This window comes from Sinocyclocheilus anshuiensis, unplaced genomic scaffold (genome assembly GCF_001515605.1).
Source record: "Sinocyclocheilus anshuiensis isolate Anshui unplaced genomic scaffold, SAMN03320099.WGS_v1.1 scaffold1099, whole genome shotgun sequence".
NCBI lineage: Eukaryota > Metazoa > Chordata > Actinopteri > Cypriniformes > Cyprinidae > Sinocyclocheilus > Sinocyclocheilus anshuiensis.
Genome location: NW_015546105.1, coordinates 1,283,985 through 1,296,241, shown reverse-complemented (window position 1 = coordinate 1,296,241; position 12,257 = coordinate 1,283,985). Strand labels below are relative to the sequence as shown.

The following is a 12,257-nucleotide window of genomic DNA, read 5'->3' as shown; positions in this document are numbered from 1 at the left end:
GGTGAATTCTTTTTTTGGCTCAGCCAAACAGTTTACAGGAAATGCATTGTACTGTATGTGGCTGAATGACTGCTTCATTGTATTTCTTCCAATCAATGTTGATTAGAATTAGTGCTAATAAATGGTTTTTGAAGGACGAGACACTTTAAAAGTTATTCTCACACATTTGGTATGACGTAAGAGCAGAATCTTCTTTGAAGCCATAAAATACTTTGTGCATTTAATATCTTAAACTCTTAAAGCACTCTTGTGTCTTTTAATATGCAGTTTTTTTTAATAGATATTTTTATTTATTTATATATATATATATATATATATATATATATATATATTAGTGCTTCATTGATATGATTATCACAAATGGTTTTTGATGGGTTAAGTATAGTGCAACAAGAAATTTGTGTGGTGTGTGTGGAATAATTAAAATGCACTTAAAGCTAGTTTTGGGTTCAGTGCAAGGTAAGCACAATAGACAGCATTTGTGGCTTCATGTTGATTACCACAAAAAAAAGTAATTGGCACAAGAACAGTTTCAATAATATGGACAGAGGATGTAAACAATTAAGTGTGGGGGAAAATTGGTTCCTAAACCTTTTTCCTTTTTTGTATGTGTGTAAAGTTATTTTCAATTTTACAACTTTTTTTTTTCTTTTGCCATGATTACACATTACCATAAACACTACAAATTTAAAAATGATTCTTTAAACATCTTTACAATTCAAATTATTCACAAATTTAACAGAATTAATACAAGTGCATTTGTAAAAATACCGGTAAAAGCTTCACATTTCTGCTTTTAAATCCTCCAGAAATTGTCCCCATTCACTATCATTGCAAGTGCCTTAATTTTTGCTTTAATTGAGCTTAATTTGTACTGAACTGAACTGACGTAATTGCATGTGATGTTTGTATTTCATAAAAGAAAACTTTTTTCCAAATAGATTTCTTTATTGACTTTACTCTCAAAGTTCCCCCCGTAAGCAACAGTTAAACTCCAGAGTAGCCTTAATCAATTAAAAACTTCCAGTACAATTCAACAATATTCTGATACCACACAACTAGGTTTTAAGTAGCTCTTCATGGCCATTAAAATTTCAGAAAAAAAATGTCCAAAACAAAAGCGTACACACAGACATCCAATCCACTGTGTTGGAAAACAAAATATCCACAACGTATGTAAAAGATACTTCCAATAACAAAAAGAAATCAAACACACTTATATCAAACAGCAAAGTCTGCATTAAATGTATTATATTTATGAAACCACCCAATTCCTTACTAATTAAAACCGCAGCACACGTGACCACAGGTAATCATTGACTCGTACTGTGCAGGAGGTACTTTTTGTTGAAGTCTCTGGTGCTAGGTCAGTTTGTCCACACAGTCACGCAGGAAAAACCATATGACCATTCTATGGCACATTGTTGTGGTCGAGGGGCATCTGTGGAGAATCATGGGGTAGGCTGTTGTGTCCTGGAGACAGTGGCTGGTTTTCTTGGGGTATATGTTGGGGTTCCTGTCCTAGATCCTGTTGATTTTGGGGTACATGTTGTTGTTGTTGTTGTTGTTGCTGTTCTGGAGGGATATCTTGGTGTCCTGGGGGCAGAGGCTGGTTCTCAGGGGGCACAGGAGGCGGATCATGTCCTAGTGACTCAGGGACAGCATTTCCTTGCACTGTTATAAGAGATTTAGAGTGTTTTGTATTATTGCCAAGAATAACAGGTTACACTTATTGTTTAAAACTACAGTGCATTTGCCAAAAAAAATGTTACATTGAAAATAAGGTGTTTATACATAACATTTAAGTATATTTGCCAAGAATGTTGCTTTTAAAATCGAGGTGTTACATTTAAATGTTTAAAATTCAAGTATATTTGTCAAGAACGTTCTTTTAAAATCAAAGTGTTACATTTACATTTAGTCATTTAGCAGACAGTAAAAATACCGGTAAAAGCTTCACATTTCTGCTTTTAAATCCTCCAGAAATTGTCCCCATTCACTATCATTGCAAGTGCCTTAATTTTTGCTTTAATTGAGCTTAATTTGTACTGAACTGAACTGACGTAATTGCATGTGATGTTTGTATTTCATAAAAGAAAACTTTTTTCCAAATAGATTTCTTTATTGACTTTACTCTCAAAGTTCCCCCCGTAAGCAACAGTTAAACTCCAGAGTAGCCTTAATCAATTAAAAACTTCCAGTACAATTCAACAATATTCTGATACCACACAACTAGGTTTTAAGTAGCTCTTCATGGCCATTAAAATTTCAGAAAAAAAATGTCCAAAACAAAAGCGTACACACAGACATCCAATCCACTGTGTTGGAAAACAAAATATCCACAACGTATGTAAAAGATACTTCCAATAACAAAAAGAAATCAAACACACTTATATCAAACAGCAAAGTCTGCATTAAATGTATTATATTTATGAAACCACCCAATTCCTTACTAATTAAAACCGCAGCACACGTGACCACAGGTAATCATTGACTCGTACTGTGCAGGAGGTACTTTTTGTTGAAGTCTCTGGTGCTAGGTCAGTTTGTCCACACAGTCACGCAGGAAAAACCATATGACCATTCTATGGCACATTGTTGTGGTCGAGGGGCATCTGTGGAGAATCATGGGGTAGGCTGTTGTGTCCTGGAGACAGTGGCTGGTTTTCTTGGGGTATATGTTGGGGTTCCTGTCCTAGATCCTGTTGATTTTGGGGTACATGTTGTTGTTGTTGTTGTTGTTGCTGTTCTGGAGGGATATCTTGGTGTCCTGGGGGCAGAGGCTGGTTCTCAGGGGGCACAGGAGGCGGATCATGTCCTAGTGACTCAGGGACAGCATTTCCTTGCACTGTTATAAGAGATTTAGAGTGTTTTGTATTATTGCCAAGAATAACAGGTTACACTTATTGTTTAAAACTACAGTGCATTTGCCAAAAAAAATGTTACATTGAAAATAAGGTGTTTATACATAACATTTAAGTATATTTGCCAAGAATGTTGCTTTTAAAATCGAGGTGTTACATTTAAATGTTTAAAATTCAAGTATATTTGTCAAGAACGTTCTTTTAAAATCAAAGTGTTACATTTACATTTAGTCATTTAGCAGACACTTTTATCCAAAACGACTTACAAATGATGACAATAGAAGAAATATAAGTGTTGAAGGTTTCACAGAGGAGGTTTTGGACACCTCCTTTCACTTTTTATCATAAATCAGAAAATGCTGTAACAGCCATAAAAATTTTTAGGAACAAAATGTAATATAAATAAATGGGATTGACATATAAACAAACCTCTCTGTAAAAAATGGAAAGTCTGGTGTATGTAAGTGCTACTGAAGTGGGAATGTTCGGCTCAGTGCATGAGAAAAAATTAATTAGAAACAGCCTTTATAGAAACGCATTTTACTTTTTTTTTATTGTTACTTTTCTTTCCACAAGTCATGTTATGGCAGCAAAATAGCCCTAAATCTCCATATTGACCAGTGCATGTAAAAAGCATAATATTTAATTTGGCTTTAAAAATAGGTTTTTCTTTAGGTGGTGCTGCCTAAGGAAATGCTCTAAAATTAAAATATTGTTTACATGTGATATTACAATTGTGTTGGAGGACAAAATGGTCAACCCTATTCACACTGAGGGTGATGACAGTGAAGACTCCATTACCCACATTATTACATTTAAATTTAAATGTTTAAAATTCAAGTATTTTTGTGAGGAATGTTACTATTAAAATACATGTTACATTTTAAATTGAAATGGTTAAAATTCAAGTATATTTAGGAATAATGGTGTGGCTATTTTTTATTATTATTAAAGTTTTTTTTTTATGCTTTAACAACCACAACATTGGAAACCCTGTTAACCCACTGCATACAATAACTGATATAAAGTTTATTTAACCATCTCCACAATATTGTTAAACTAGAATAACATGTCAGTGGATCTCACATTTAAACCCAGTGTAAGAATAGCTTGGTAATGTAACCTTCACATGTATCCAGTTATATATCTGAAGTGAAAGTATTACTTACGATGCATCTCAGGTGGAGGTGGAACCTTCTGTGTTTTTATCCGCTCCATATGCTCCACAGCCTGACAAGGAAGATGCACAGAACAGGTTTTTTCATTTACTTGTTTTAAATGACTCTTCTTGGTTATTTTTTTAATTCAATGAGCAGGTACGAGACAAATCAGTTCAGTTACCTGCTGCAGTTCTATTTTCTGAGCATTGAGCTGCTCCTGCTGCCGCTCCAGATCCTCTCTCTGTTTCTGAAGGTCAGCTGCTTTCAGATTTAAGTCTTCCTCCTGCCTGGCCAACTGCTCCTCAAACTCTCTCATCTCTTCTTCAGTATATGCTTGGTTCTGTTCTAGAGCCTGGGGTCATCCAATAGCCCAAGATAATTATTACAGAAAAACTTGAATGCCTTTAAATACCATTGTTTATATATATATATATATATATATATATAAATAACTTATTAAAGGACCAAGTTATTAGGCAATCATCCAACATACACACATGAATTAGTGGGAATTAAGCTATGGTCTAATTATCTGTTAAGCATGTGACCATACTCACTTCCCAGCTGTCTGGTTCAAGAAACTCTTTTTTCTTTGTGGCAACCAGGAACTCATCTAAGGACACCAGTCTGTCTTTATTAGAGTCGACCTGTGAAGGCCATAAGATTACAGACTTAGAAAAAAATATTTTTTCCCCAAAGATCTTCCTGAAGTTGCCAGGTCATACAAAGAGAATTGGTCCATTATTATAAGCAGCATTTAACCTCGTTCATGACGTGTTCTCTCATTCGCAGCCTCTCCTCCTCCATTTCAACCATGTCGTCCTCTTCATTAGTGGGATCATAGATCTTCTCCAGCTGAAAAAATAATCAAACTAGCCATTTCATTGCTACTAAATAATAACTGAGCATTTTATAACTACAGACACTATTTTATACATGTTTTATTTTTATTCTGTGGTGAATTATGCAATTGTTATAATTACACTGCATACCTCTTTCGTGAAAAGGGCTTCCAGCTCTTGTTCATCAAAGAAGCCATCTCCGTTTGTGTCTGCAAAAAAAACCCAAAAACAACGAACAATATTAAGCATGTCATTTTAGCATTATCATATCCGGGATTCGGCTAAGCTATCAAAAATATTTTACCATGCAGATTGAAGAATGTTTTGGGGTCAAAATCTTCAGGGTCAAGACCATCAGCTTCTTCCCACACTTCTTTGAGCTGATCCTTGCTACCCTACAGACCAGAATATCAGAGAAACATGAGCATATCCTCAATGAAATCGCAAACGTCAGGAGAAGTTCATACGTGCCGACTCACGGGGTGATTGACTTTAGGGTGATCAGCATGTTTTTTCTTCATCTCCTCATAGTGCTCCTCTTCTTTCATCCTGCCCTCCTCATCAAGTGTCTTCAGGTGTTCCTGTCTCTCATGCTCTTTCATCATCTCGTACCTTTTAAATTCTTCATGCCGTTCCTTGTCGTAGTTCTCCAGATCTTTTGTAGCCTAGATCATAAATATGACTGAAATATAACTGCTTGACATGCTTTCATCTTCAGTTATCTTATGAATGTGAAAAGAAGGATGGCCTTGAGATGTTTGCTAGAATGTACATGCTGACCTTGGATTTAAAACAAAGAATATTACTTGATGTTCTTTTTAAGTGCATATGGAAGACTCCAGAAATCCTTGAGAGTGTATTAGTAGGATGCAGTTCAAAAAACGTTTTTAACCGGTACAGATTAATGCGCTATATTTAGTGAGAGAAACATAATTTTTTGACATTCTTACCACCGCATTCTGTTAAATGTACAGTATGTTTAGAGGAAAATTCCCACCTTCATAAAAAATGTGAAAATATTACGAACTTTTTTCTAAATCGCTGTGAAATTATTAAAATCTTTATTTACTAAGTCATGGAAATGTATTATTATTTATTATTATTATATATTTGCCTCAATTATATGCAATAAGTAATGTATTTTAAATACTAAATATATGTGGCAGCTTTGTTTTTGACCTTAAGGATTAAAAGCACCAAAATCAAGTATCAAATAAAGGGAGCATTCAGGCATTCAAGGTGACAGCCACAGAATCAAATGAAGTATGATGGAAGCTGGGTAACTGTAAGTAATGACGTACCGATTTGATGAGTCTGTCCAGATCCTCAACCTCAAATGTATGTGGGTTCATGTGGTTCAGATATTCAAACTGTTTGAGTAACACCTGGTGATCTACTGCAATATCTGATAAACATGAGACAGAACTGTGTTCAGAGAATGTTCTGAAGACCCATATGGTGTTTATGGTCTGTTCATTCATTAATATGCAGTTTTCCCTATGTAGGAGAAATTACCTCAAGCACTTATTCAACTGTAATTATTTTTTACAGCCATTCTTACCATTCCCTCCTTCAATATCTTGCTTGGCTTTGATCAGGGTTCTCAGACGGCTGACCTCTTGCCTTTTAAGTTCATCCAGCTTGGTTCTCACATGGTGGCTGACAAAGTCAAGCTCTTTAGCCAACTTCCCTCGCTGAAATCAGCAGGAATGAACAGATTAGCTCTGTTTGACCTTTGTATTGTATAACACGACACAAATAAAGCCATGCCGTTTCTTACCTTTATATCTTCCATGTCTGTGTTGTGCAGCTTTTCTCTAAAATGTTGATCTTTTTCAAGGAAATCGATAACTTCCCTGAGATAGCGGTCATAATGTAGTCCAGTGTCCTACAAATATAATATAAATAATATGAATGGAATATAAAGTGTGCTTTTTTCTTTCAAAGTAAATGATTTCAAAATTGTGAGCCTTATTGCCGCACAGAAATAGCCATGCATATTTATGCTTCCTCACACTCTAAGACTACTTGTTATAACTTGCAGCCAAAGCTTATTTTGTAATTAGCTGATCAAATATCTTACCACACTCTGGGGAGGCTCTTTGACTGTTTCCTCTGGGAGCTTCACCTTAGTTTTATCTATGTTTATTGGCACTGCCTTGACCCAGGACAGCACACTCGCCAACACGAGGCAGCTGGCGAGGAGCCCCTTTAAATAGGACATCTGGAAAAATCAGCACGCGTATGTATGAAACATGAGACGGAGATGACAGCTCTATCATATTAGATAGCGATACTGTCTGGTTGTACCGCAAACCCTGAGTTGCCTTCCATTTTTGGGATCATATGCGAACCTGGAGATTCGAATCGAACTATTTTAGACATCGCGATTCGAATAGGAATCGAACGGGTCTAGGTAGGCAGCTCAATAGGGCTTGAGACACAGCCAATGATTGGCAGATCAGCTCTCCAATAAACCCGTTACTAAGGATAAACAACATTAACAGGCAGCTAGCGGGTCACTATATTAAAGTGACACTCAAAATATACATGGTTTTGTCATATTGCATTACAGAAATGTGGTTCGAAAGGGTGGCTGAACTCGATACATAAAGGCTAATTTCATTAGCTTTCATTTGACAGTGAAGTCTATGCCAGACGTTATTGCGAAACTCGCTGGACATTTAATAAGTGAAGAGTTGAATTGTTGGTGCTCTATTTGGGTTAAGGCAATTCGCAATTAAATAATGGCACTTACGGTGTCAGATCGTTTCTATCGAGCTATCTCGGGTGTTTTCTGCTTCCTTTCATTACCGGGGCTTCCTGACTGTCCGCTATCTTGGACTGATGATGATGACTTACAGAGGCGGAATCAGAACAGCTATAGCTATAGACCAATTTAGAGTAGACGTCACAGTTACGTCACTTGCAGCTGCGCGCGCATAGTGGTTGCAGAAAAACACTGGGAACAAGTGGAGATAAATGGGTAAAATCCATGGAATAAAAGAAAAAAATATTTTTGTGCCTTTTGATGTCAAGATCGGAATGCAAATAATTTTTATAGAATACTGTCGTCATTTGAAGCTAAACGCAGACGTTTAAATGGACATACTATGGATGAAAACTGCTATGATTACTCTACTTTTAAAGCATAAATTCGATTTAAACAATAGTTCTCCATACTATTCACATATGCTGTTCATAGGGGACGTATTGTATTAGCCCTACAGTTACAGCATGAAATATTATTTAAACTATTATTAATATTATCTTACTATTAGAAATATTATTTAAACCTTACTATTAACACCAAAAGTGTAAGCGCGGAAAAATGGAAGTCAGAAGCATGCAGATCATATTTATTTTGCGTTAGCATGAAGCTGCAGTTTCACAATACATGAATTAAACTTACGAATAACAGTAAAATGCTGCAAATAATTTTTTCTTGCGCTTGAAACACGATTTACACCGTTACAAAGCTTCTCTTGCGCATGCACATTTAATTTACGCTTACAGTCTTATGTACACTTCCACAAATATTACCCTGCGTATGCAAATCTTTTTGACGTCATTCTACCTTCATAACATCTAATCAATATAATTTATAATCTTTTTAAACCTAACTATTTTGTACCGTATCCGTGAAATTCTCTAGTTGTAAAGGCTATCTCTCCCGGGTTTTCTGCAACCATGATGCGCGCGCATCCTGAATGTTTACAAACCGATAATTGTTCTATAGCGAGCTCAGCTAACAGAGAAGAGCAGCAGGGGGAGACAGAGAGCTCGTCCACGTAGATCAAGTACAGCGCTCGACTTATATATTGGGGTTTAGTGATATAGTTTCTTATGACACAGGTAGAGGCTTCCTGAAGGGGGCGCGTGGGGGCTCAGAAAGCGAATCCTCCGCTCAGTCGCATTCAGAACTCATGACCTTTTCTTTTAAACCATTTGTACACTTGAAGTATGCTAGATTAAATTTATTTTTACTTATAATTGTTGGTACAGTTCATGCGAACAGAATATTTTCCGAGTAATATCTATAAAATATATTTTTAGTTCCTTATATATATATATATATATATATATATATATATTCATCACAAACGCCTGTGATTGGTCCATCTTGACCAGCGCTGATGGGTAACACTGTAATGCGTGTTATCATGTGTTTGGATAATAATAATAATAATGGATGTTTGAATAATAATTAAAACTCATATAACGACAATAAGAAGCTTAAGTAGATAATAAGCTTAAAAAATACTCACTAAAGAGTTCTAAATAGGAGAGTTATTATTTCTCAGGGCCGCTAAGCTCCGCCCATTGAATAACTCTGTTGGATGCTACTGTTCTATTCGTTTATTCTATTTCTATAGCATGCTTATAGTGGCAAGGCTTTTCTTATAGCGCCTCCAGCCGGTGGATATGAAAGGAGTGGTGTATTTTTTTTTTTAACAAACGACAAATCACAACGCGTATAACAGGATGACAGTAATAAACTAAATGATGAAAAATGCAAAAAAGACAATAAAAACATGAACCCATTACATCACATAATGGACAAAATTATAATGGGATTTTATGCCAAAGAACCGTTTTAGATCAAATCCAACATGTTTATTCGAAATTAGAGAGAGAAGTGTCTGTATAAAATATCATTTATGAATTTAAAAATTATATAATTAAAATGTATTTTTATGCAAAATGTAATGACGGACTTATCTGGATTTATTGGGAAAATATGAATTTTTCCAGGTCAGATGACAGAAATAGATGACAGAAAAAAAGAAGAAAAAAAAAACAAGTATATAAAAATACCATATTTAACATAATAAACTAAAGTCTGAAAAAATAGAAAAAAAGAAAAAGAAAAGCAAACAAAAAAAGACCTGATCCTCAAATCAACAGACAGGAAAGGATATTTGATATCACTTCCGCCTCCATTCTTCACTTCCTCTCGGCCTCAGCTCGGTCTTTCTCTTCCTCGCTCTTTCTCTTCCTCGCTCTCAAAGCCGCCATCATGGGTCGTATGCACGCTCCTGGGTAAATGCTTGTTTTTCGCTAAGAACACATTATATGGGCCACACCACCAACCCAAAGTACTGTTAACTCTGTATAACATAGGCCGAGTCTGGAATGTGTATTCCATTGGAGCTAGAAACGAGTTTGAGAAGTCCATTTAGTCCCACGTTCTCATGCTCTGAAGCGGGATCGCAGCACATGTAGAATGAGGCGCTGCAGTACGGACACACTTGAGGATCTTTTCATACCCATTTGTCTATTGCTATTTGTCTGCGCGGTCTGATCTGGTATCGTGTCGCTTAGTTTTACATAACCCACGTTTTTGTGTGTCCGATGTGTTTGGCGTTAACAGTAGGGGCCGATCAAACCACCTTCTAAATGGGTTTTATGCATTTATCAGAATATTTAATAGACAAACTCTAATTTAAAGTACAGCTTGGTTTAAGATACCCTTCCATTCACTTACCTATGCTTTGTATTACCTGCTGTCAGTCATCATGTTTACAGTTTAGCATACTGAAGGAGAAGGGAAGTTGTTTAGAAGTTGTAATTTAATGTTTCATTCTGGAACATGCATTGAACTGTTAAATGCTTTATTTTTCAGCAAGGGTTTGTCCCAGTCGGCACTGCCCTATAGACGAAGTGTCCCCACAGTAAGTAATCCGATTCTGATTCATCTGGAATAATAATGCCTCTCTGATTTGTCAAGGCTGTTAAAATATGCAACTATTTTGTATTTTAGTGGCTCAAACTGACATCTGATGATGTTAAAGAGCAAATCTTCAAACTGGCCAAGAAGGGTCTGACCCCCTCACAGATCGGTAAGTTCTGACTGATATTAAAGGAATTTTAACCGAAGGCAGTCAGATCCATCATATAACAGAAATTTAACAAGATTTCTTATAGCACATTTTATCCAAAATGGTCATACAAAGATAAGTTTGAAATCAGTTAAGAACATTAGAGGAAAACATCAACGAATATGAATACAATTAATTTAATAGAATTAGGGCTGTCGCGGTGAAGGAATTTCTCTTGCGGTAATTGAGTGGCTCAATAGCGCGGTATTATCGCCATATATATATATATATATATATATATATATACCAAATAGCGTTGAATCAGGAAATGAAGTAAACGGAAGAGAATGATCGACATAACAGAACATAAACCTGACAATAAGATTGTTAGGCTATTGTTAGCCTATATGTATAACAGTTCGTTCTGATCCTCGAATCCGACTGGACAAGAGACTTTCTATTGATATTTCCACCTGCGCGCCTTCTAGATGGAAGTCAGTCAGTGCAGTTACAGTGTTGCACCACAAGGTGGTGGAAAGGGACTGTCTTTGAGTGAGTCTTTAAACCGTTCATTCAACTACACGTTCAAAAACGCTGATTCATTCAAAGAGAGACAAAATGAAAACCGCTGTTGAAATCATTTTAACTTCGAGCGACACGTTAGAAGGTTCAGCTGACCAATGCGTCGATGCTAAGACAGAGATTTGGCTTTCCTTGGACATGACAACCTATTTTCACAAATATATATGACTCGCAAGTAATCGCACATGCTCAGTTGATCTCGCTTTCATTCGTTGTCTGTTTAGGCTTGTTAAGTGCAAATCAGCATGGTACACATTATCATTACTAACTAACTTTAATATTCAGGACACATGCACGAAGTGTAAAACGAGAAGGGCATAACCCTATGAAAAAAGAAAACACGCAAAAATTGCGGTTGCTGCGGTTCTTGCATTCCTCTGCGGTTTGCTCGTCAATAGCGCGGTTATCGCGACAGCCCTAAATAGAATTAAAGGGGTCATATGACGTTGCTAAAAAAGAACATTATTTGGTGTAATGAAATGTGTTTATGCGGTTTAAGGTTCAAAAAACATTATTTTCCACATACTGTACATTATTGTTGCTCCTCTATGGCCTGCCTTTCTGAAACGCGTCGATTTTTACAAAGCTCATCGTTCTGAAAAGCGAGGTGTGCTCTGATTGGCCAGCTATCCAGTGCGTTGTGATTGGCCGAATACCTCAAGCGTGTGACGGAAATGTTATGCCCCTTACCATACTATGATGCCGTGTCCCGGTGTGACGAGACAAACCCAATAAAACCCATTACAAACGAGGCATTTTTTGCATCCAGTGGGGACATAATTACTGATTATAATGACTTATAATGTCTTTTTATGCGTTGTTGCATCGCGCCGCGTAAGCATAAAACCATGTCTGCATTTGTGATTGGAGAAATGACAAACAACAAGCACTGCTCTACACTGCCCAAAACTCGCATTTGAATCGTCAGTGGCAAATCCTTTAAATATGAAAACGTACTTACAGGCTGTGAGTCAGCATTATTTGTCA

At 36.3% G+C, this 12,257-nt stretch overlaps 2 protein-coding genes across 2 annotated transcripts in view; one reads left to right on the top strand and one right to left on the bottom strand.

Annotated features, from left to right (window-relative positions):
* Nucleotides 1-2,101: 2,101 nt before the first annotated feature.
* On the bottom strand, nucleotides 2,102-7,748 carry LOC107700622 (nucleobindin-2-like). The gene is made up of 13 exons (XM_016502352.1): nucleotides 7,625-7,748; nucleotides 6,950-7,090; nucleotides 6,647-6,754; nucleotides 6,428-6,560; nucleotides 6,168-6,271; nucleotides 5,346-5,531; nucleotides 5,171-5,261; nucleotides 5,017-5,075; nucleotides 4,787-4,879; nucleotides 4,582-4,671; nucleotides 4,206-4,376; nucleotides 4,034-4,094; nucleotides 2,102-2,848 (listed from the first exon to the last, which is right to left on the bottom strand). Exons 2-13 carry the CDS (start codon nucleotides 7,088-7,090, stop codon nucleotides 2,586-2,588), a joined length of 1,500 nt encoding a protein of 499 aa, XP_016357838.1. The 5' UTR covers nucleotides 7,625-7,748; the 3' UTR covers nucleotides 2,102-2,585.
* A 2,047-nt stretch (nucleotides 7,749-9,795) lies between these two features.
* Nucleotides 9,796-12,257, top strand: part of LOC107700620 (40S ribosomal protein S13-like) — a 4,286-nt gene continuing 1,824 nt past the window's right edge. The window contains exons 1-3 of the mRNA XM_016502351.1: nucleotides 9,796-9,909; nucleotides 10,493-10,541; nucleotides 10,631-10,709. Of these exons, the coding sequence (XP_016357837.1) occupies nucleotides 9,887-9,909; nucleotides 10,493-10,541; nucleotides 10,631-10,709 (151 nt within the window). The 5' untranslated portion in view covers nucleotides 9,796-9,886. The remainder of the gene's footprint in view (nucleotides 9,910-10,492; nucleotides 10,542-10,630; nucleotides 10,710-12,257) is intronic.

Excerpts from the sequence above, each read along its gene's own strand:
- LOC107700622 (XM_016502352.1), bottom strand. The coding sequence starts at position 7,090 with ATGTCCTATTTAAAGGGGCTCCTCGCCAGCTGCCTCGTGTTGGCGAGT. Across the intron at positions 6,272-6,427 it reads AGATATTGAAGGAGGGAATG|ATATTGCAGTAGATCACCAG; the intron begins GTAAGAATGGCT and ends CATGTTTATCAG. Across the intron at positions 4,377-4,581 it reads TTGAACCAGACAGCTGGGAA|GCTCTAGAACAGAACCAAGC; the intron begins GTGAGTATGGTC and ends GGATGACCCCAG.